Source organism: Alligator mississippiensis, chromosome 14, assembly GCF_030867095.1.
Source record: "Alligator mississippiensis isolate rAllMis1 chromosome 14, rAllMis1, whole genome shotgun sequence".
Lineage (NCBI taxonomy): Eukaryota > Metazoa > Chordata > Crocodylia > Alligatoridae > Alligator > Alligator mississippiensis.
In genome coordinates this window covers 3,884,163-3,907,577 of record NC_081837.1, presented here as the reverse complement: position 1 = coordinate 3,907,577, position 23,415 = coordinate 3,884,163, and the positions used below count along the sequence as shown (strand labels likewise).

General features: G+C 38.3%; 1 protein-coding gene across 2 annotated transcripts in view; it reads right to left on the bottom strand.

Annotated features, from left to right (window-relative positions):
• Window positions 1-23,415, bottom strand: part of BRIP1 (BRCA1 interacting helicase 1) — a 116,584-nt gene that overhangs the window by 76,008 nt on the left and 17,161 nt on the right. For both annotated transcript variants that reach the window (XM_059717088.1, XM_059717089.1), the window contains 8 exons: window positions 15,334-15,621; window positions 13,188-13,409; window positions 12,416-12,615; window positions 8,174-8,306; window positions 7,201-7,355; window positions 6,136-6,307; window positions 5,886-6,026; window positions 5,331-5,492 (listed from right to left, as the gene is read on the bottom strand). In XM_059717088.1, coding sequence (XP_059573071.1) covers window positions 5,331-5,492; window positions 5,886-6,026; window positions 6,136-6,307; window positions 7,201-7,355; window positions 8,174-8,306; window positions 12,416-12,615; window positions 13,188-13,409; window positions 15,334-15,621 — 1,473 coding nt within the window. The remainder of the gene's footprint in view (window positions 1-5,330; window positions 5,493-5,885; window positions 6,027-6,135; window positions 6,308-7,200; window positions 7,356-8,173; window positions 8,307-12,415; window positions 12,616-13,187; window positions 13,410-15,333; window positions 15,622-23,415) is intronic.

Here is a 23,415-nt window from a genome sequence, read left to right as displayed (position 1 = left end):
AAAATAGTGTGTGAAGCTATACCAAGACAGCTCTGCATGTGCCTGATGCATCACTTCTACCTCCTACACACATTTTGCTATTAATAAATCTAAGATACGTTATGCATGTAATACGCAGTGCTATTTAGTTAATAGCAACATTTAAAATTTTGAGAGATTAGAAATAAAAACAATTTTCTGACGTTGTCATTTCTTGGAGCAGCGAAGTGAGTACTATATCCCTTAAGCCATCTAAATCTAGCGTCTTTCAAAAAAACCCAAAACAACTGTAGTACATTATTTTATTATAGTACAGTAATATTCAAAGGCATCATCAGCATTGGGATTTGCTGTGTTCAGCATTTAACAAACACATAAATAGTCACAGTCTTTGGTCAGGAAAAAAAAATGAAATCAAAACATAAGATCCCATCAGTGAATAAAAGAGTAAGACGAAAGAGGGTATAAAGGAAAAAACAGTAGTAGTAGTAGTAATAACAATGCAGTAGGATTAACAATATCTACAACTTGATTCCAAATCCTTTAAACATTTTTTGAAGAAAATTTCCAGCAACAGTCCATGACTGCTTAATCATCTGCCTGCATATTCCTACCAGTAACAGAGACTATGGGTTCACTTATTTCTAAGTGATTTGAGTTACTTTGTTAAAAAGAATCACAAATCACAGCACAGGAGCAGGAGATGTAGAAGACAGAGCATCCCTGCCATGAATAAAGGTGCAGGATGGAATTCAAAGAAGAAAGATAATTTGTATTATGTGTGCATTTGCACACCCTCTTTTTATTAGTTAAAAAGGGATCTGAGGAGTCCAAGGACTTGACATTCACAACTTTTCAAAGGGAAATTTCATATTTCGATGGTGAATTATTTTGCTAATGGAAATCAAATGGGGCTTCTTCCCTAGAGAGGCTCAGGAATCTAGTGTGTTTTACAACATAAACACACTTACATATATCTATCTTAGGTGTGTATTCTAAATCTGCCTTTATAGGTACATGGACAAAGCAGCTCCATGATTAACCAGAATTCTTAGATTTTTTTTTAAAATTTTATTTATTTATTTTTTTTACCCTTTCAGATCTGCTTTTGCACTACAGCATGGTGCAAATACCGGGCTGGTGCAGGATGACAATTAAACTGGAGGTGTACACGTAGAGCTTTAGCTCATGCAGCATACTTTGAGAGAACAACTCACGAGGTATTATCAATGCACCTGCAGAACCAAGCAGGCAGTGGATAGCAGCTGCAGTCGAGTGGTTCTGTTTCCATTCCTTCCTCTCAGGGAGAGAGATCTTGGACAATTTTCTCCTCTGCCCAGAACCCTCACTTGTGCATGTTAAAGTAGGTTTCTACTTTGTTACCCTTCCTTGTCATCCTTTATCTTTCTAATTATCTTTCTAATTAGTTTTCTAAAAGCACATCTCTCAGGAAAGAATGAAGTTAGGGTGAGTAACAGTGAAACAACGTAGGCTGCATTGCTATCAATCTGATGGTATATTTTCTCTGAAACTCAGATGGAAACTGGCCAGCTGGGGATATGTCTGGAGAAGGTGGCAATGGAGCTGATGGAACAGGGGAATATCACTACAGGCATATTTCTCCAGGGAGTTGCACTTTACCTACTGCAAAAATTAAAAAAGGCCATTTCCAGTGAATGAGGCATGTCATGTGGTCTATATAATTATTCCATGAATAACAGTTGCACACCTCATAGACAGGAATTTGGGAATTGTTTTGTTTGCCAGTCCAGGATAATGAACTTCCAAAATTTATGAGATCATAATTAATAGCAAAAGGGACAGCTGACAAAAACAACAAGACATTCAATGAAACTAAGTATATTGAATGTCTATAAGCTGAAGATTCAAGACTTATTCTGAACTCCTCAATTTCTACTCTTTACAACTGAGCAAACAGCAAAATCCCATGTCTGAAAGATTTCAGCAACTAAATATAAAAGTAGTTTCCATCAGATTTCCATTATTTGAAAAAACAGTATATTTCCAGATCCTCTGAAAAACAATATAATATGTTCTCTACTACTATAGTGATCAATCACTGAAAATGGAGAAGCAGAATAATACCAGTTATTTGCCAAACTGTACAGAGTTTTCAAGACATTACTGATGACTTGCAACTTATCTGAAGAAGTTATTCATAGAAGGAATCTTTTAACTTAATACTATGAGCTCAAATTACAAGGATTTAATGTTGAAAATAATTTAACTGAATTATAAAACTATATAACACCTATTTTTTTGCACGTTTGTTCAGTAAACTATATGAAGGGACATGTTCGGAGGACAAGACAAAAATACAGCTTAGGTTATAGCCTTGGGAAAATATCTTCTCTCAGCTTATTTTAAAATCATTTTCTTACATGGATTAATGTGAAGTAGTTGGCCTGAAATTTTATGTACATTAAAATTATTCTAACATGGTGGGGTAAATCTCTCGTAGATTATCAATACCTATTTTAAAGGAACAGTTTACAAGGGAATATTGGCCTTTGGCTGGAGAAGAAACTTCCAAAGGAATCTCTCCCAAGAGACAGTTGCATTTTGACCCAATTACTTCTCATTCATGCAAGACAGCCCAATGCAGAATACAGAGAAGAGAAACACTGGAAATGTGATTTGAAAGTATCGCTTTTCACTTATCTGGAGTTTACATTTATCAGTCCCTTCATTACTGTGGGGTTTTTTTCCCAGTCAGCCTTTCAGTGAAGCAAAATGGCAAGGGGGGGTAGGGGTGGACACTTGACTTGTTCACCATTTTCTTTCATTCTTTATTAAATGCCAGTTACAACTCTAATCACGATGTCTCTAAGCACTTTTAGTTCAGGCAAGTATCATTTTATAACAGAAATTTGCAAAAAATATTTTAAAACTGTTTATACACAAAAAAATGACTGCTGTACTGCATAACATGTAGCATTATCCCCACTACCGTTCTATGGAAGTGTATCAAAACGGAGAGAGTCTGGAATTCAATTTCAGCCATAAGAGAAATTCAATTTCATATTTATCTTGAGACTGCTGGGTTTGCATATTTAATGTATACATATTTTATGAATTAGAACGATGGGTTATTTAGATTTGGTAGTGTGCCTTTTTCTACCAATTCTGTATTGTATGGTCTAATGCAGTCACCTAATGGTTGCTGTCAGTAACTGCATCAATAGCTGTCTTTCGGGGGTTTTTTAAATAGACACCAAGCAACAGAGGACCTGATATATTCTTCAGCCAAAATATGTATTTAATGTGGGTAGTGTCTGAAACAAAAAGATATATATTTTATCTATTCCTTCAGGTTTAAAAATTACTCCTTTTGAAGGACTTCTAAGATTTTCAAAGAGGTCAAAAAACTTAAATTGGCTAAGTAGCTCCAGACTGCTGCACTTTCATCAATGCTAGCAGCTTTGACCATTAGGAATCGTTTCTATTAGACCACTGTTAATTTTACAAAATCACTTGTTACAATCCAGACATTGTCAGAGTTTGATAAGAAAAACAGGTCCGTACTTAAGATTTTATACTGCAGGTTTAAGCTCTTGTTTCTCAGATCTGAGTTAGTTTATTATGAAGTTACAGCCTTAGCCATTATTAAAGAGCCACCTATCAGCAACCAAATTTGGTAATATAGGCTTTGTAATAGAGAGAATTGATCTCCTGGGACAGCAGGCACTGTAAAGTTTCCATATGACACAAGAAAACACTGCTAACGTTCATAGTGCTGTGAAACGCAGCAATAACCAAAGTCAGGAAAAATGGGAGTACCATGTATTACATATAATATTCACTGAATATCCCAAAGAATCATTATTTACACACAGCAAAGTTGCCTTTTATGGTAGGCAACTGAATGGCAGGAGTTCCTTAAAAGCTGTTTTTTAAAAAAAAGTTAGACCCATAGGAACAGTTCTAAAGGAAACACTAAATATGCAAACTTTCTCCACATTACTTTTTACTATGAATCCTTTCTAGTAGATGCTAAGAACACAGAACGCACACTTGGTTCATGCACCAAAATGTCCTTTTTTGGAACAACATATACCTTGATTTACAAACTTGTTTTCAGGTAATCAACTGCAGCAGGGGTGAGCAAAATGGCCAATCCAGCCAGCAGCCGGACTGCATTTCCCAGCAGCCCTTGCCTGCATGGCGTGGGCCAGTCTCCACGGAGACCCTAGCCGCAGCTGTACTGTGAAAGCTCAAGGCTGGGGTTGCTATGGAGATCAGCCCCAGCAGTGCTAGCAGGGCGCAGCAGAGCAGGGCAGGGGGCTGCGCTGGAGCCACTGGGATCTCGCGATGGGGGCAGCTTGCTCCAGAGCCAGGGCAGAGCTGAAACCTGTTTCCTGCATGCTCTGGGCAGGGGTGCGCAGGCAAGGGATCGCAGCTCTGCTACTGCTCCAAGCTGTCACCGCTGGAAGAAGCTGCAATCCCCTGCCTGCGCACCCCTGCCCACAGCATGCAGGCTACAGATTGCTGCTCTGTCGTGGCTCTGGAGCAAGCTGCCCCCATTGCAAGATCCCAGCAGCTCCAGAGCAGCTCCCTGCCCTGCTCTGCCACATGCCCTGCCAGCCTGGCTGGGGCAAGTCTCCATGACAACCCCAGCCTTGAGCTTTCATAGCACAGCTGTGGCTGGGGTCTCCATGAAGACCGGCCCCAGACATATGCCGGGGCGGCTAGAAAATGGAGTCCACTGCCAACCGGATCCAGCCCGCAGGCCAGACTTTGCCTGCCCCTGAGCTACAGGATCCAAGCAATTCCAACAGGCATCTGCACAGTATATATATTGATGTATAGACTGGAGACAGACATGTCCTTGGATGTATCCTAACACAGCTGATCTGCTTCACCAGGCGACACAGACATTACCCATCATTTTAGGGCAGGGTGTGGCAGCATGATATGCTGGGAAATCCTGGGGCACGCCTCTGCACTCCTGGTGCTTCTAGGACCTGATCCTGTATGCCACAGGAATTACCCTGCAAGAATTGGGCCCTGAATTCCCCAGAAGCACCTGCTCAGGACAGCTGGAGAGTGGAGGCAGCTCCAGGCTGCCTCTGTTCTTCTGCCATAAAGCAGACATGTGCCACACACAAAAAAGCAGCACAATTTTTTACCACCTATTGCTGCAGCCATAGTTTTGGGCATCTGTGGCACAAAAAGCTGTATGGATGTCTGTTTGCTTGGGCTTTGTATCACCATAAAAATGTTTATGATGGCACAAAGGTGATGTTTGTTTGCAGCCATAGGGACATAAGGCCACAATAAACCTTCAAACAGGTTTTAAGAGGAGAGAACATGAATTAAGATTTCCTTACCTTGTAAGATGGCAGAAAGCACAAAACCCCTTGGCCAACAGTATGACATACTGAAAGCAGAAGTGCTCCCACTTCGTCCTGGAATTCAAAAGTCTCTGCATGTTGGAATGTGGCACATAACTTCCGACCGCTGGGGCCTGCTCCAATGGTACCAACCCAAACCTGTTGTATTAATAGTTCAGTGTTATAGTTATATGCTTATATCTAGTTAACAGGGAAACTTAAAAAAAAAACTGATGCCAAATATTAAGGTATTTCTAGGCAGATTCATGCTAAAAAACAAACAAAAAGTAAGAGGAAATGAAAAAAAAGATTAAGATACTAAAGCAGCATGTACTGTTATCAAAAGCATGTATTTTTAGCTGGACTGATGAAATACTACCTTCTTACTTCCTTTCATATAGGGCTACAATTTTTCAGGATATTTTTATTTAAATATTTAATTGACATTTTTATTCATACAAGTAAATGTCCATAAATAACTAATATTCCACTAATTTCATAATAGACAAGGTTATAATTTCAGGAGAGAGAACCATAATCACAAACATTTACCTGTGAGTTTGAAATAACATGATTTGCCTCAAGCTGGATAGAAAACTTTACACCAAGTTCTGAAGAAAATGAGTCCATTGGAGAGAGTGTACCAGATGTTAGGACAATTGTCCTAACATTATCGCTTAAGTCTGAAAAGGCCTGGAGGGAAAACATTAAGAAAATCAGTACAATCTTTAAGACTACTACGTGTACATTTGTGATCAAATTAAGCTAGTTATATAGCAGTTTTATTTCACACTTAGCTTACCACAGCTGGATTCAAGCACCAAAAGTTAAGCATATGGACTGGAGTTTTCTGCCTTGAACTCCGCTTATGTTTTGGTTGTGGAAAGAAGCCATTTCTATCTGAAATATCAAGTTGGGTTTCATTTGTCCAAACATATGTTTGTTGTAAAGCAACTCTGTAGTCATCTGCAAATCTATAAAGAAGTAAATTAATATAACTGTTAATAGATGTAGCCTACAATTTTGTTTGTTAAATGCATTTCAGAATGCCTGTATCATGTTGCTTCAGTATTAAACTTTCAAAAATCAAAGCTATTGTTAATATAATGCGCTTTTATCTTAAGCAATCAAACTAACTGTGTACAAAACTCTGCCTATAATAAAAGGATCATGCCCTAGCAGAAGACATTATTAAAAATGTAATTTTTCGAAGTTATGTGAAGCTCCATTTAAAAATAAACCAAACCAACCGATTCCTGATAACTTATTACAAAATTAGTTTGGAATCAAAACATTTAGTAGCCACAGTTGGCTTTAATGGGCAAAGTGTCCAAATGCTGGTTTATATCACTTTCAAACCAATGTAAAATAATTAACATACTATTGGAATTAGGCAATGCTACATGAAAATATTCCAGTCTAAACCTTGATAGAAATCTTTGTCGATGTTTATTTATTTAAAAAAAGGAAACTGATTTGGTGGTATGGAACTCAAGTTTTTAATGGGTGTTTACCCACATAAAAGAAAACATTGCCACAATCCTGTTTAAATTATAGGTTTTGTAGGAGAAGCCAGACACTGGCATAGCAGAGGTGCTGCACAGTGGAGAAAGAGACAACTTGGCCAAGCTGCAGAAGTAACCTTGTGCTATGCATGTTTCTACTTTGCCTGGCTCCGACCAATGCTCGTTTGTTCTTTATCACGTATAGCAAAGTTACCCAAATGTCCCATAAAAGATTTTTATGTGTGTTTATACAAGGAGGGATAAATGGCAATCAGATGCCTATGAAATGCATTCCCTTGCAATTTTAATATTTCTTGTAGAAGGAAAATAAAACACATCTCAGACTATGTATTTCCACTGACCTGCTGTTATCTTTAAAAAGATACGCAAGAACCATGAATAGTCCATTTAGCACAAACTGAGTGGCAGAACTCACAGTGGGAATCTCAATAAGCTCCTCTCCACCATCGAACCTTGTTACTTTTTCTTCCTTTTCAAGGACGGCAGCAAAATGTTTCTATAACAGGCAAACTCCACATCAACATCCTTCTAAAAAATTATCTCGGACCAAAAAGCAATACAGATCCAAAGTGTTTGCTAGAACATTTTAAAATAACACTTCTAAATATAGTTGCAGAAACCCAACCAAAGGGACAAATTAAAGAGAAATTGTATTGTACTCAGTGCTTTCAACATGTGTGGCACCATACAGAAAGAGAGGCCTGTCTGAAGCATGCAGCATTATGCTTTGTTAGTCCACTAGAACGAAGATAGTTAGCAAGGGCAGAATAAACAGCCAATATTTCAAGGAACCACCTTTCAATAATGGCGTTGAATCAGTGTATCTGTTGTTAAAACACAAATAAAGTTGTTGTAAGACCAATCAAGCAAGGCAGTCTCTGCTACTTTTGAAAAATGCTGGAGGCCAGATCTGGCCAGCAGAGCCATTTATTTCATCTGGCCTCTGGAGCTTCAGCAGCATTTTAGCGGCAGGGGGCTTCAACGCTGGCCAGGCAGCGGGGAGAACCAATAGCAGCAGTGTCAGCCAGGTTGGAAGGGGCCTGGGCTCCGAGCGAAGGTTCCCCCCTGCTCCAAAACATTGCCAAGCTCTGTTGTAGAAGATACAGAAATCGGTTCCCCACTATATCTGGTTAACACCCTTGTAACTGTAGTGGCCTACCCCTGATTTACAGCAAGCACATACTTTGAAAACATTTCTGAAAAACTGGACTCATTTAAAGAACAATCTATAGTAGCTTAAGCATGTTAAAAAAAAAAAAAAAGCAAACAGCATCATGCATTTTACCATTACGTTCCATATCATTAAAAATCTACCTGTAAGATGGGAAATGTAGCATTGGTTATTCCCATGTAATGCAAAATGGTGAGCATTTCTTTTCCAGTCCAAACTTTACAGGAGGTTTCATACCCTCTTTCTGTAAGCTGACTAGAGGTTTGCTGTAACCAGCTGTAAATAGAGAAAACAGTAGTAATTATAAATTATTTCTTTACTCATGTGAATGACCATGTGAGATATCTTCCAGAAAACTACAGAAAATGGACTTCACAACCTGTCCCATACTCCCAGGACAACGACAGATATTTAAATGCATTTAAGTGCTGATTCTTATTCCTTTTGTCAGATTGGTATCTTTGAGCTCCACTGATTTCAGTGAAGCTGCTCCAGATTCACACTGATGGAAGCAAGGAGGGTTCACATTTGCACTAAGGGTTCACATTTCCCCTATAACATTTCTGAGTTTATTGAAAAAGGGGATAAAATATAACTTCTTGTTGTTAACATGTCAGGGATATTTAGGAAATATTTCTGTAGTTTCATACCAATCCAGAATTTAGTTATCCAAAATATTTAACCTCTATAACTGGATACTGGCTAGTTTGTGCTATCTCCAACGTGTAGCTTTTTAGCTAATAAAAAGCATTGAGTTGTTCTTTTAACCATGAATGAATGTTTTTAATACATGTGTGCAATTATGGCAATTAGACTAATAAAAACTGCATAGTTTAGTGTTGCTATAAGCAAAAGATGAAGACAGCAGTGTTAACAGATCATTACGTACAGCAATACTGCAATGAAACAGCAGCTTTTCACATTTAGAGACCTGAAATTGTGTTATAATTTAAAAATTTAGCAGTAACCTCATCCTAACTAAATAATCCACTGAAAATGCAGTGGGGCTTCCTAAGCATTTAAGCCTGTGCCCAGGTTATAGCCAGACTCAATTTTCTAATTCTTATATCCCTCATGACAGGGATAATATTTTCTCTAGCCCAAATGTGTCTCTGGTCAGACATCCACTGTTACGGCGCTCTTCCTCTATCCAACAAAGTATGCAAGCTGTTCCCTCTGAGAAAATGCCAAAGCTGTCTGGTTCATCAGCCAGCAGGAGGCATGAGAAGGACAGCTGTCAGCTCCACAACTGTCCAAAACAGGTCTGATACCAACTAAAGTAGCAACAATTTGAGGGCTGTTTCAGATTCGGGTCTCCTGCTACTACACTGCAAAACAAAATACCTAATGGAACAGTTTTAAAGTCAATTTGCTAAACAAAGAAACCCCTAAAACCTGATGGAAATCTCCCACTTGACCACAATTTGCAATATTTGAAGAAACAGTGATAACTGAATTTAAGGATCAGCCCCAATCCTTCAGTTATTACATCAAATACAAAGAATCAGAGTTATGGCCATTATATAAGAAACAAAATGAACTTGTGAAGGACAGAACACACTCTGGAAGTATTAAAACATTTCCTCATCCTAAACCTTATGTCACATGTCTTTTGAAATGGTCAGCTGCTAAAAGCAAACAGCAATCAAAAATAATTCTATACCAGTCTAAAGGCAGAGGGTTTAATGTGATATTTTTAATTCTAGAATAAAAACATCCCATTTAAAACCTGACCAAACTGAATGCAAAATTATTTAATTTTGCATTCCAATTGATTGAATGAGATACAATACCATTTTAAATAGTAGAGCAATACGCATGAACTAAAACCACCTGCTTCCCAAAAAGATACCAAGAGGCACACACAGTGAAACCCTTGTAAACTGGCATAGCCGTTAGTTTGGAAATGATTTAGTGAAGAGGTTACAAACTAGAGTTCACATAGAAGAAATCATCACTACTCAAAAAAGAGTCCATTTGCCATATAGCTGGCATCAGATTTACTGGGCCTTTGTCTACATCTCTATAGACATGGATATACACACATATGCTCACAAAGAAACTCTTTAAGCTGGTGTTTTAGCACATCAATGGCATGTAAACTGGGGTGTAAATGCTTTCTGGAGGCAGGAAACTCGACAGAGAATCTTCCTAATTACTTACGTAAGCTACAGCCATCACTATATGCAATAACATTTTACTAATTATTGGCTATTTACACCCAGTCCCTTGCTTTCCACCAGATGCTTTCCCTACTATTGGCAGAGTTGACATGAGATCAACCTCAATTTTTCTGATAAGGTTAAAAGGCTTGAGGCAGTCAAATCTCTAGCCATGTTGCTTTTATTTGTTGCTAAGATTTTAACATTTGAGAGAGCCAGGAAAGGAGAATTAGTGGCTACTAGGAAATCATTCATATCAGTAACACGCACATGGTACCGCGCACCAGAGCGAAGAGGGAAAGGTGGCCAAGTGGAAGGTTTACCTTATCTCTAAAGTAAGCAGGGACTTGCTAACCAAGGAAGACTTCCCTAAGCAGCACTGTAACAAAACCCTGATATCAAACATGATTAAAGAAGCTTAGTTAATATAGACAAGGCTGCTCGTTTTCTTATTTCTTATTTTTATTCCATTGGCTTCATTGCTCAGTGAGGTTTGTCAGTAGGTTTTCCTACTTGTGCTGAGGCTAAGAAGTAACAAGGTCAATCCTAAATTCTCCAGTGGCAACAAACTCCTCTGCCACTACTCATCTGGTCTCTTCCCCTCCTCATCTTCCTATTCACCCCAGTCCAGCATCTGGCCTTGTCTCTGTTTCCCCAAGTGGTTGCCTCAGTCCTGTTTCTGTTCTCTTCCTGCTATCCTCCACGCATCCCTGTTCCCCTATGTCAAACTGTCAGATCTTGACCCAGTCTATAACTCCGCCTCAAGTTTCTGCCCATACCTATTCCTGTCCTCTCCTTCCCGTGGCTCCTGTTCCTTGCTTTGCCTCTTATTTTTTTCTTTCCTCCTATCTGCTGCTCCACTCTGGTCTACTACTATTCCTCCCTCCCATCTCTTGATCCTAATCCCATCGTCCATGCCACCTTGGAAACTCTTCTACATCACTCTCATTCCTTAACTCACTGTATTCAAGTCAGGTTGCTTACATCCCATGAAATTTGGGTGCCAGCTGGGGGAACACTGAGAAAACAGGCAAGTCTTCTCTCACTCTCAATTATTGTGCAATGCATCATAATGATGGACCTGGGAGAACAATTACAGGGAAAGCCCTTCTCTACCCCTAAAATCAAAGGAAGGAGCATGTTCAATTGGCCAGTGGGGATGGCATTAAGTGCAGTCTGATCATAGGTAGAAGGTCTAATGCTATGAAGCATGCTCAGTGCTGACAGACTCTTCAGAATTTAATTAATAAAACAGGCCTCTTCTGAGAATGTACACACCCAGTTTTCACAGGGACAGGAAAAGGTACATCCTCAATAAGTGGGTAAAGCCCTTTCGATAAGTCAAGTGCCTCTTCCAAAGCGTGGTGCATTAGAGATTTCAACAGAAGAATTGCAAGAAAAACAGATTTCCCACTGATCTTGTTCTTGGAAATGGCTGAACTAATTTAGCTGGAGAGAAAAAAAATTGGCCTCCAGCAGATTCACAGCATGGGACAGTTTGGCAAAGTTACAAGCAACTGAAAACAGGATCTTATAGTGGAAAGTACTGGGCAACTTTAACCATAGGCATTGCCATTTGCACTGTCTAAAATAAAAGCAAAACCCAAATGACTGCCTTTTTACTAAATCAGCAATGAATGCCTATTCTCTCCACACATTTAACACACAGTTTTCCACAGCTTGAGGAGGGAAAATTTTCCATGGGAACGCAAGTCTCTCTAAAACTGACTAAACGCTGCTTTGTACTGATGTGATAACGTTCTCTCGAAGGTTCTCAAAGCATTTGATAAATGTTAACGAATTGATTCTGACAAAAGCTATGACGTAGAAGAGATCCCTGTTAGTCAAATGGAGAAATGGAAGCACAGATAGGGTAAGATGAGTATTCAAGGTCTTGAGGTAGTTTTCAAACATGCCTAGATAATTTGGAAGACTAATTCCTACTTTCAAGAACGCAAGTTAAGCACTTAGATATTTCCAAAAATATTTTGCTTCAATCTATTACTCAATGTCTTCCCCTTAAATTGTTCTTCCGTCCTCCAAATCAAACCAAGGGGAACTGTAGGGTGGGGAGGTGTCAAGTTATGGCATCTTATCACTGATGCTACCTGGGCTCTAGCAAATGGCATTGGTATAAAAAGAGGCCCAGAAAAGAAAGATTAAGAAAAAGCAAATACTTGGGAAAAGGAAATCAAGATAAGGAAATCAAGATAGCTGTCTTACTTTGCCAGACTGCAACAGACAGCCCGCAGCGGCTCATGATCCTTCCGTCTGATGTTGTTGTTGACCATGGAATCCAGTTCTTCACGAGCAAATCTCAGCTGGGTTTCTGTAACGCTGTAACTAACCGACTCCCGTGCACAGTCCTCAATGTTGTGGGCTTCATCTAAAATAACTACCTGGCCTTTTAGCTTAATTTCCATCTACAAAAGAAAACAATTGTCCAGTAAGACAAAGTGAAATAGATAAGTAAGTAACAGCAGCAAGCAGGTTTGTCTTTAAAAAACAAAGTTATCCAGATTGTGTGTCACATTTGCAAGCAATAGAATTTTTTTTTTTTTTTTAAAGACCTTGATCAAATTTCTGCAGTACAAGAATTAGGCAAGTTCTTTAAAAGAAAGACAGAAAAACCCAGAGTGAATGAGAACAAAATTATACCCCCGTTTTTTTTTTAACGCTTGTTTTCTACTATGTGAAAAATTCATACAATTAACTAGTTAAAATGTAAAACCAGTAAAACTTTTACTTAAATGTTACCTGGGGTATTATTGTATATACAGATTAAAAATAAAACCCAAAACAAACTGTAAACCACCTCCTTTCTACACTCTTTAATCTCTTTAATTTAGGTGATATATGTAATACTAGAAAGGATTTCAGATAGGGGGGTAGTTTTTTAAAGTTGGCGGTGTCCCTTTGATGTCAAATTCTTTGTTCATCTCCATTTACCTTGAGTTAATACAACAAACAAAGGTCTGCTTACAAATATACTTACGCTCTCTCTTATCTGGGGGTCTAGGAGGTAGTTGTAAGGACAAAATACAATATCTGCCCCCGACATGAGCTCTCGAGCTGCAAAATAGGGACATGCACGCAGTTTCTTTCCCAGGCTCACAAGTTCTTCTATGTCCCAAGCCTGACACTTCTTATGTACGAACTGTAGCGTATGTTGCTCACTTAATTTATGGACACTATGGTAATAAGAACAGGAGCTGCCCTAAAAGTAAATATGTGTAAGTAATTAGAAGTTCAAAGTCAAATATAATAAAAACAATGGTGAAAACAATTTTTTTTACATATTTTGTTAAAAACATCGTTGTGAAAATTTTTATTTCATTTAAAAATACTTTGAAAGTGTTGCTTATTATTTTTAATGATTCTAGTTACAAATATCATGTCAGAAACAAAAGTATAACCTCTCAAACGCAAACGAGTAAAGCATATTTCTCCAGTGGAATCAAAGACGTCTTTACATTTGTTTCAGGAGCATCAACTCAATGGTTGATTCAAAATCAGGAAAAACAATATAAAAAATTAACACAACGTATTTATGTTCACCACAAATAACTTAATGCACTCATATCATCACATTTCCAACCAGAGGTATCTAATGAATTTTAATCAATATTAGAATCCACTTTAGCCTGTTCATGTGAACAAGCCTCTTTGGTAACAGCTCAGGAGGACTTCAGTTTGTTTAACAGTGAAGGTAAAATTATTACTCAACCCATGATTTTGAAACCAGTCCTTCTGCTGGTGCTCAAGCATGTGAACACAGCACACCATCCTGGGGTGTTTGGGTTTGGTGGACAGGCAAATCTAAATGTATGGATCAAATCTCACCTGCAAGGTACAGGGAGACTTGGGGAATTTAACACTGATTAACAGAGCTGTTCTTAAGATATAAACTCCCCTTTACTTCTCTGCTCTAATCAGCCTGAACGCCACTTTTTGCTTCTCTTCTTTTGTTATAAGTTTAGTTTTTATGAATTAAATAATATAGTTCTCATAATAAAAATACAGTATATAATTTGAAAATAAGCACCAAAGTTGAGAACAGATTCCTGGAAAGATATCCTTTGACGGCATTTAATGCTGCCTAGGCACATGAAGATTGATAACCAGAACAGGAAAACTCATCCCTTTTTAACACTGTAACACAACCCTAAGGGGAAGGTTGTCAGTTGAAGTGTTATCACACTTAGTGCTTTTTTTCTCTCACAAATTGTCAGTTATCTATTTATCAACTCACTTCTGTAATATGGTCTTAGTAAACACAGACACCTAGAGTGACAGTGTAATTGGCCCTCATTACCACTACAACTTACCCTTAGGGCTCAAGAACATGAAAAGCAAATGTTCACTTACACTTGAGTAAAAATAAACCTGAAGCCCAAAAGACAAACAGAATTTAGGCCTTAAAAGAAAGACCACTGGAGAGGAAAAAAAAAAGAAAAAAGAGAGCGGGAAAAAAAGGGAAAAAAGCTTTGTTTATGAGTTTAGATTGCCAGATAACTGAGCTGCACACTGAAAACCAACAAAAACCTAGTTTAGAAAAATATACCAACATTATTGATACCTTTTGCATGCTATATATTCACGGAACACTTTGTCATTGTCACTCAACTCATTTCCCTGCATTTATGACGATCGTATCTGTGTTGCTGACCAAGAAAGGGGGAAAATTGTTTACAGCTTTTAAACTTTCCTATGCTAAATGCAGACAGCTGGGAAAAAGTTTTCCTATTGGTCATTTCCTATTGTTTTTTTCCTGGAATAAATAGACACAGAGAAACCAGGGCTGAATACCTAATTTAATAATTATGAGAATATAAGTTTTGTATAGGCAAAAGTGTTATTACAGCTATAATTAACCTCTCAAATTCAATCAAGCGCAAACATTATTCGTCATCATATGCTTTTAAAATGTTGATGATATGAATCAAAATGTAGTAATGATTAATGTAATTAAACTAAAATGAATCAGTTGAAGTGTTATATCTTTGAGGTGTTACAAAAAGGCTTCCAACCAGCCTGGCATTGAGAACTTAAAATTTTACTCAGTCAGGCTACTTAGACAGATAAATCTTTGTTCTAATGTTTTTAAATGAATATTAGTTTTCTGAAATAGAACTACTCACATGTTTTCCTTCCAGCAATTCTACACATTTTTCGTTCCTGTTGCCACTACTGGACACCCTCGGATGAATGCAAGTATGATCCCGGCTAGAAAGAATTGTCATACGGGTGCCAGAGTATGCCGTCCTTCGCAGCTCTCTAGTAATCTGAGCTATTTGCTTGTGTGTTCGAGTTCCAAAATATATTTTGGGGATGAGTGGCTGTCCTCCATTTTCCTTCCTCTTTGTATTACTAGCATCTTTACCATTTTCTTTCGAAGAACAGGAACACTGAGTACAAAGGATGGGAGACTGCAACCAGAACAAGATAAGGCTTAAGACAAAGCGCGTGTACCAAATCTCTGCATGAACTATTCAGAAGTTTTCCTTTAGAATAGTTCAAAACATCCCACTAAACCACAAGTTCAAGGTATGAGACAGTGAAGAAGGGACTCAAATTACAGGTTGCATTACAAAATCTAAAGATAGTTTTTAAATGCATTAAGTCAAAAGGGAAAAGTACAAGAAAATCATAGAGAAGACAATATGTCACAAGTAAAAAAATTAAGTGATTACCAAATTGGCTAACTGCTCAGTCTCAGAACATTCTTTGATACTCTGTAGCAGATTTTTTTTAGTTTAACATGCTACTGCTTTAATTGAAATGAAAGACTACTATGTTTCTGTAGTGAAGTTATTAAAGTGAACGCATGGGTACCAAACTTGAAGCACATCTTTGGTTCCAGTGGCAAGGATTTTTGTGATCCCTTTCATTGGACCCACTTTCATCAGTTTATTGGGTTGCTTCAGAAAAGGGAGGAGAATTTCAGGTTTTACAAAGCAAGAAGAAAAACTTCCTATTTCATTTTTACTGTCATCAAGTATGGCAAATCAGAGGGAACTGACCAATGACACAGATCATTATTATCCAGGGAAAAGACACAGCAGTTCAGTACCAAGCCATGCAGGACACCTGGTGTTAAGAGATCTCATGCCTTGAGAACGGAGGCAGAACATCTTATGCAAGGGATACTACATACTGCCCTTTAACTCGGATGGCAATTCTTTGTTTCGTAGCAGAACAAAAGAGTGAGAAACAACAGTGTGGGGTCTAAAACTTTATTATTTCTTTTAACTTGAACAGGTATCTACAAACTGTTCGACTGCTAAAGGAAATCAATTTTCCATTGAGGGCTTGATCTTAAAGGGTGCTGAGTACTTGGCTCCAATCCAGTAGAGCACTTAAGTAACTGAGTCACGCAAGTGAAGTCAAAAGGATTTCTCACAAACAAAAATTTGAGCATGTGCTTAAGAGCTCTGCTGGAGCAGGACACAAGCATGTAGTGCCTTGTAGGAATGAGATCTGACTGGATGCTCAAATTAAAATACTGGGAGCTATGTTTTAATTTTATTTCATCTGCAAATCAAATTTGGTTGCATTAGATGCATAACATATATTCCATTAGTGATCCTCCATCATCCTATTATGCCATGAGCCAATTAGAGATGAACCAAAGGAACAGCCACTGTAGAGTTCCTGAATTGTGGAAAAAAATGTTTTGTATAATAGGACAGCTGATTTTTTTATTCTAATTACTTTGTTACTGAGAAACTTAATATTCCCAACCTCTCCCAAAAACAGACAACTAAGACGACTAAAGAATCTTATAATTAAGATGAGAGTAGGAGGGGACAACGAAAGTATAAAGAAACCTGTACAGTAAAAAACCAAAAATAATCAACCAGCATATCTGACTACTGTAAAATAGTTTATACTTGAATTTTAGTTTGATGGTACAACAGCTGAAATATTTTTTTCCTCTCAATTGTAATCAGTATGATTATCCCTCATAAACAAATGCTAAGTCATGGCGTGTGTTACACCACAATACTGGGGATCAAGCTGTCTCTTAGCCTCCACTCTCTGGAAACGCAAGTTCAAATTACCCTCGGTCCCACTCAACCTTGTCCGCCATTAAATATTACAATACATGATAGAATGGATGTAAATGTGACCCTTCTGGAGCTGTCACTCACTGGGATAAAAGGTTCACTGATGTGCCAAATAAACAGGCCGTCAAAGCAGATAAAGTTACACCCATGCTGGAATTGTTACATTCCCCTCTCAGGTTGCCAGTAACAGCAGATTTCATTACGGTGTGCTGCCACATTAAATAGCCAGTTCCAAATATCCTGCCTTCTATATTGAATAATTACTTATTCACCGAAAGGATAAAAAGACGAGTTATGAATGGGGCTCTTGTCAACAGTGAAGCAGGAAACAGCTGACATGTGGTGTATGTTACATATGCGGCAATACCCGACTCAGTTTATACTCGCACAGAAAATTGGAATGCAAGTTATATCATGATATTTCTGTCTATATTCCATCTTGCTCTTTGAAATAATGATAACACTTATTAACATAGTAAGAGAATTAATGTAACTTTAAGCTACAGAATCAGTTTACTTTTGCCTACTGTGCAGAGCTTTTAAGCACATACCTATCCTTTCCACTTTAATTCAGTTTTTTCCAAGAGATGATGTAATATCATTAATCCTTCATGAAAGGATAATGCTGGGCCTCAGCTACAGTGCAACTCTATTTCGCTAAATATAAATAGTAGAGAAATGCAGAGCAATACAATTTCCCAAAGCAAAGAAATATCAGTTGTCCTGTTTTTAATACATTCAGGAGGACAGCAAAAATTCAGTTAAAATTCTCTGCATTGAAGGCCAACAATGGTAATTCCTTCTATGGTAGGTTTAAAAAAAAAAAAAAAAATCAAAGAAACATGTCTTTTCATTAAAAATATTTAAAAGGTAAAATTAAAAGTACAGTGTCTGCATGCATGTGTGGGGGTATATAAATTACAGTATTTTACAGGTGGCCTTAAAAGTTTTTCTTAAAAGGTTTGAAATTGGCATAATACTGGCTTTAAGAAGCACTTCACCCACTACTGCAGCTTTCAAATGTTACCTTTTACTGAAAAATCAACATCAGGAAAGTTGTAAACTTGGGCTGATTTTATAGTAACCAGTAAAAGTATAAAACTGCCCCGCAGTAGTCATAACATTTCTGAAAGCCACAGACGCCATCAGCCAAAAAAACTTTAAAAAGGTCCTGTATAATGAAAAGAAACATTAAGAAAATGGTTACAAAGTTGAGCTCTTTGTTTCATTTGTTTTATTAAATTGGAATTTCTCCTTTTAAACTCCTCTTTCTCTGTTAGAATTAATTTTAAAGTCCCCTTTTAGGAAAGATCTTTCAGAAGTATTAAAAAAAGCCAGTGTTATCTGAAGCACTTCTGGATTAGTCATTGTCACATCAAGAAAGTCTTTATAATGCAACTAATTTTCCCATTTTTCATAACTTGTGTCATAGGTAATTTAAAGCAACAAAATGTAGCGTGTGTTTTTATGTAAGCTGTTCCCCAGCCCTACTCATACAGAATGATTTTATGACCCACATTCATAGAGCTACAAAATGTCATGCTTTCATGTTGGAATTTTTCCACCTTTATTTTCTAATAAGGCCCTCTTTTAAGTTAAAACATCGATTCCATCTAATTTTAACGAAAAAAAAAAAAGTGTAATTTATCAACTTCTTTAAGCCTACAAAATTCATCTTCTTTGAAGAAGGTAAGTTTGGGGCAGTATCCTTGAAGGACAAATGTACTGTGAATACCGCACATGAAGACATAAACTTTTTTTCTTTACGTTTAGAAATAAAATTATTGCATGGATTTCCAGAAATAAGATCTCATATTTCTGTCCTCAAGGACACAAAAAAATCCTCTAGAAATAAAAAAAAAATCTAAAAGTTGCCATGGAGTTTAGATAAACAGTTATTTCGGGGGACATGAGCAGACTGGGTTTTTGAGTTTGTCCCAAATAGACCATAAACTAACATCCAGTTTATGATATAAAACACAATAAAATCAGTCTAAACTGACCAATGTCCTAGGAAATCAAACATAAAAGGACAAGGTTAAGATGAAAGGATGGTCAAAGTAGTGAATTATTTCTGAGACTACTTAAGTTATAGTCATAGTGCCTCTGACAGAGGTGCTTTTTAAAAATACAGGTCAGATAAGAAACTCTTGGTTATCCGAACATTTCATCAGTGATGTTTTTGGTTTCATATTTTCGTACAAGAGAGTTTTTAAATCATTCTAGCTACAACATAGCATGGATTCTTGTAATTTGGCAGTTTCCATTACTATGGAGGGTGGGTACTTTATACTGTTATAAAGTGATAACTGTTATACAATAATTCACTTGGGAGTACTACAGTAGAAAGTATAAATCTGCATATCAGAAAAGGAGGTGCTTGCTAAGCTACAATAAAATTTGAAAATCTTTTAAAGCACATACAAAAGTATCTGTAATTTTCCTTCCAGTGTAAGGAACAAATGTTGAGCTAAGATGAATTACCCGTATAACAAAAACTTATTTTACTAACAGTCCAAGTACAGTAACCTTAATGGCACACTGCAAGGTTAATTTTTCTCTGTAGTCCACAGGGAGTCAGCAAAAGGATTAGGTTAGGAGTCTGGTCATTCAGTTTTTGTTAGATTTACACTGCCATCAAAGCAGTCTCTCAAGTGTTGAGTTTGTTGTGAACTGAATTGTACTGCACAGTTTACTTTCCTTCAGCTGCAAACTCCTCGAGGCAGGGATCACGTCCCCCCCACTCTGTCTGGATACAGTCCAGCAGCCATAAAAGTTCAGTTTATTTCCATATTTATCTCAATATATACTTTTGCTAGTATTTCCCTAAATTATACATATATCTGGAATTGAAAAAAATATATATTGTACAACTCTTTAGATAAATATAACAAAAGAACAGTACTGAGCAAGCAGGTAAAACTGCAATAAAGAAACACATTTTTATATAAGATGCAAGTATTCTTGTGTGTGATATCTTTATTGGACCAACAACAGATATAGGCAAGTTTTCAGGTATCACAGTACTCTCTCCCTCTAGACTTTTATGACTTTCAGGCTACTCAGAAGAATGTTGGGGTTTTTTTTAAAGAAAGATTATGGGCAATGCCTAATTTATACATGAGGTTCTCTCCCACAGCATGAGCACAGCCAAGTTTATCCGTAGATGTTAAATACAACTGTGGTCCATCTGTGTCACTGTTTCATCCAGCCAAACTGTGATGCAAGCAGTTTAAAAATACCATGTGATTTAATTCTGATAGAAAAACTCTGGCTAAAGCAAAGATGACTTCTTTTCAATCTGATTAAAACAAGGCTTAGTTCCATCCACACTGGGCTGAAAAACAGCGGAGCGACACCTGTTTTTGTTTGCACTCTAATGTTAAATCTCACTTAGCGAGATTAAAAGGGACAGGACATTTAGATGGATAACAAGAATTTCCAGTTATAACAGAATTGCAGCAGTTACACTTTTGTAGGGGACAAAACCCCACAAGCTTCAGGGCTTAAATTCAGTTAATTTTTTAACTGGTAGGATTTAGGATTCAGGCTTTTATTAAGGGAAGGAGAAAAATTTCCCCCCATACTGCAGGGCTCCAGGAACCTTCCTTGGAAGTATCTATTGCCAATCACATCAAAGACAAGATACTGGAGTGGATACACTGTGAGTTGATCCACTGTGGCACTTCCTCTGCTCTGCACAGACAGGGCCCAAGATAAACCAGCCTATCGCATCAATATTTATATGGTAAAGAATGCAAAAGTCAGAATAATAAAAGGATAATCGAGTACACTGAGACGTTCAGAGTGTAAAATAAGGCTAAACAAACACTGAGGCTATGATCTTTGAAGCACAAAGAGATAAGAGGGTTTCTTGATATCTTCATCTACATTGCATTGGTTACAAAGCTATCTGAATGATACAGTGGTGAATACCTGTTGTGTGAAATCTCGCACAAGCACACCCTAGTAAGATATCAGAAGTGACATTACTAGAGCTTTTCAACTATTCCTTTTTAAGCTCTGTTAAAAGGAGCAGTATTCTGCTGCTACTGTCTCTTGATTAAACTGCACAAAGCAGCTGTTTATCCACTCACAGTAACCAGCAGGTGAACCCGATTCAATATTTATCACAGGCTTTCACAGATCACTGCTAACCAAGCAAACGTTTTAATTAAGCTGGAACTTGCTTCAAAGAGCTCATTCAAGATGTCAATCAGCGGGTAAGGGATCGGATACGGTGTCAGGTGAGAGTGTGTAATACAAATCCACAACTTTCTTCATCCCATCGCGGTAAATTAGCCTGCTCTAGAGTCCGGACTCTGATTGTAACAGACTGCCAGTCTCCTGGAATGTGTAACTGAAGTCACTCAAACTCTATTGTGAAGGTTGTAAGCAATATGTTAAACTGCAATGGGCTAGCACATTAAGACAGATTCTTTTCACAGTCGTTTTTTGATACCCCAAGTGTTTGTTACACTACTCTCCATTTACTGTTTACTTTTTTACCTAGCATAAATGGGGATTCCTTAACACAGCTGCCCCAGTTTCTTCAAGTCTATGCTTCAGTGGAATTAATCAAGGGAGTACCACAAGGATATAATTTCTCATCCAGATTTATACCAGAATGACACAGTTTCGCAAGAACCCACAGTCCAAGAAGAAATGGGGGTTCCCAGGCCGAAGGCTGATAGAGGCTAAGGACAGTCTGCTGCTGCGGGCGAGAAATTCCTGCCTGTATCGTGTGTCTGAAGGCTTGTCTTTAATGTAGCACTGGACAGCGCTTTTCCCCACTCTTCAACTGCGAGGTAATGAAAGGGATCAAAGCCAAGTGCAGTCATAGTCAATGGCACAAACACTCAACTAATCCTGACTAAGGCCACAACCTGGTATCCATTTTTAGTGGCAGAAATTTCTGAGAAAGGATCCTCATCCTTCCCCACTGCTCCCTTCCCATAGACTGGTCTGGAAGGGAAGTGGGGAGAAGTGGGGGCAAAGCTCCCAGCCCATTCCCCAGTCCAGGCAGATGCTGATCTGGATGAGTGCAGGGAGCATTGCCCTGCTGCCCTGGAGAGAGCCTTCCCAGCCCCAGTTCTTGGCCCCGATGGCTTGGAAATCACCACCCAGCCGGGTGGTACAGACAGTAAAGGGGAAGCCGGCAAGGCCTGAAACCAGGCTTAAGGACAGCCTCCCAGAGCCCGGTTCCCAACCCTGCTGTTGCTGCCCTGGTGGCAGTCCCTGGGCTGGAGAAGAGGGAGGGAGCAGTGGCTGCTGGTCCCACGCCCTCCGCAGCTTCACTCCCCACGCCAGGATGTCTCTGGTCTGGGGAAGACGTGGGGAGCACTGCCCTGCTGCTCTCCCCTCCCAAACCAGACTGCGAGGGGAGCATACAAGCACTTCAAGTAGAAAATGTAATGCCTGTTTGTGGCCTAAGAAGGGAACCACCTTGTATACTGCTTGGATTTTACTGAACTAACTTTAAATGAAAACAGAAATCAACATATCCATTACTGACAAATATATAGCATCATTCGAAACCATTCGGATTCTGTTCCCATATTCGTCTCAATTGTCTTCTGCCTTCTCCCTCTATGTTATTCATAGATTCATAGATGTTAGGGTCGGAAGGGACCTCAATAGATCATCGAGTCCGACCCCCTGCATAGGCAGGAAAGAGTGCTTATGATAGCCAGAACCATAACTTAACACCTAATTTTGTTTTCTTTTAGAAGTAAAATATTAAGGAAGGAACTGCTTAATACTAATGCTTCAATATACGGCCCATAACACTAGCTACTGAAGTGGGTAGCAAGCATGCCCAGCCAAAACAAAATAATTTTTGGCTTCCTGTTAAAGTTGACAGCTGCCTTTTCTCCTCAGTATGATTCAGTTGGCCATCACCACCACCACCACAATTAAGCAGTGTGATATTCAGCATTGTTTTTCTTTTCTTTTACAGACAAAGAAAACAACCAGCTAGCCAAGTGACTGATTTATCCAGACAAAGCCCCTAGAAAGTTCCAAACCAGATGGGAAACACATTTGTAGAGAATACTGGTAAAATCTGCACTCAAGTTGGACTGAACTAATGATGATACCAGATTAAGGATTCACCCAGTGCCAGCTAATACACTTAAGTCCTCCCACAAATGA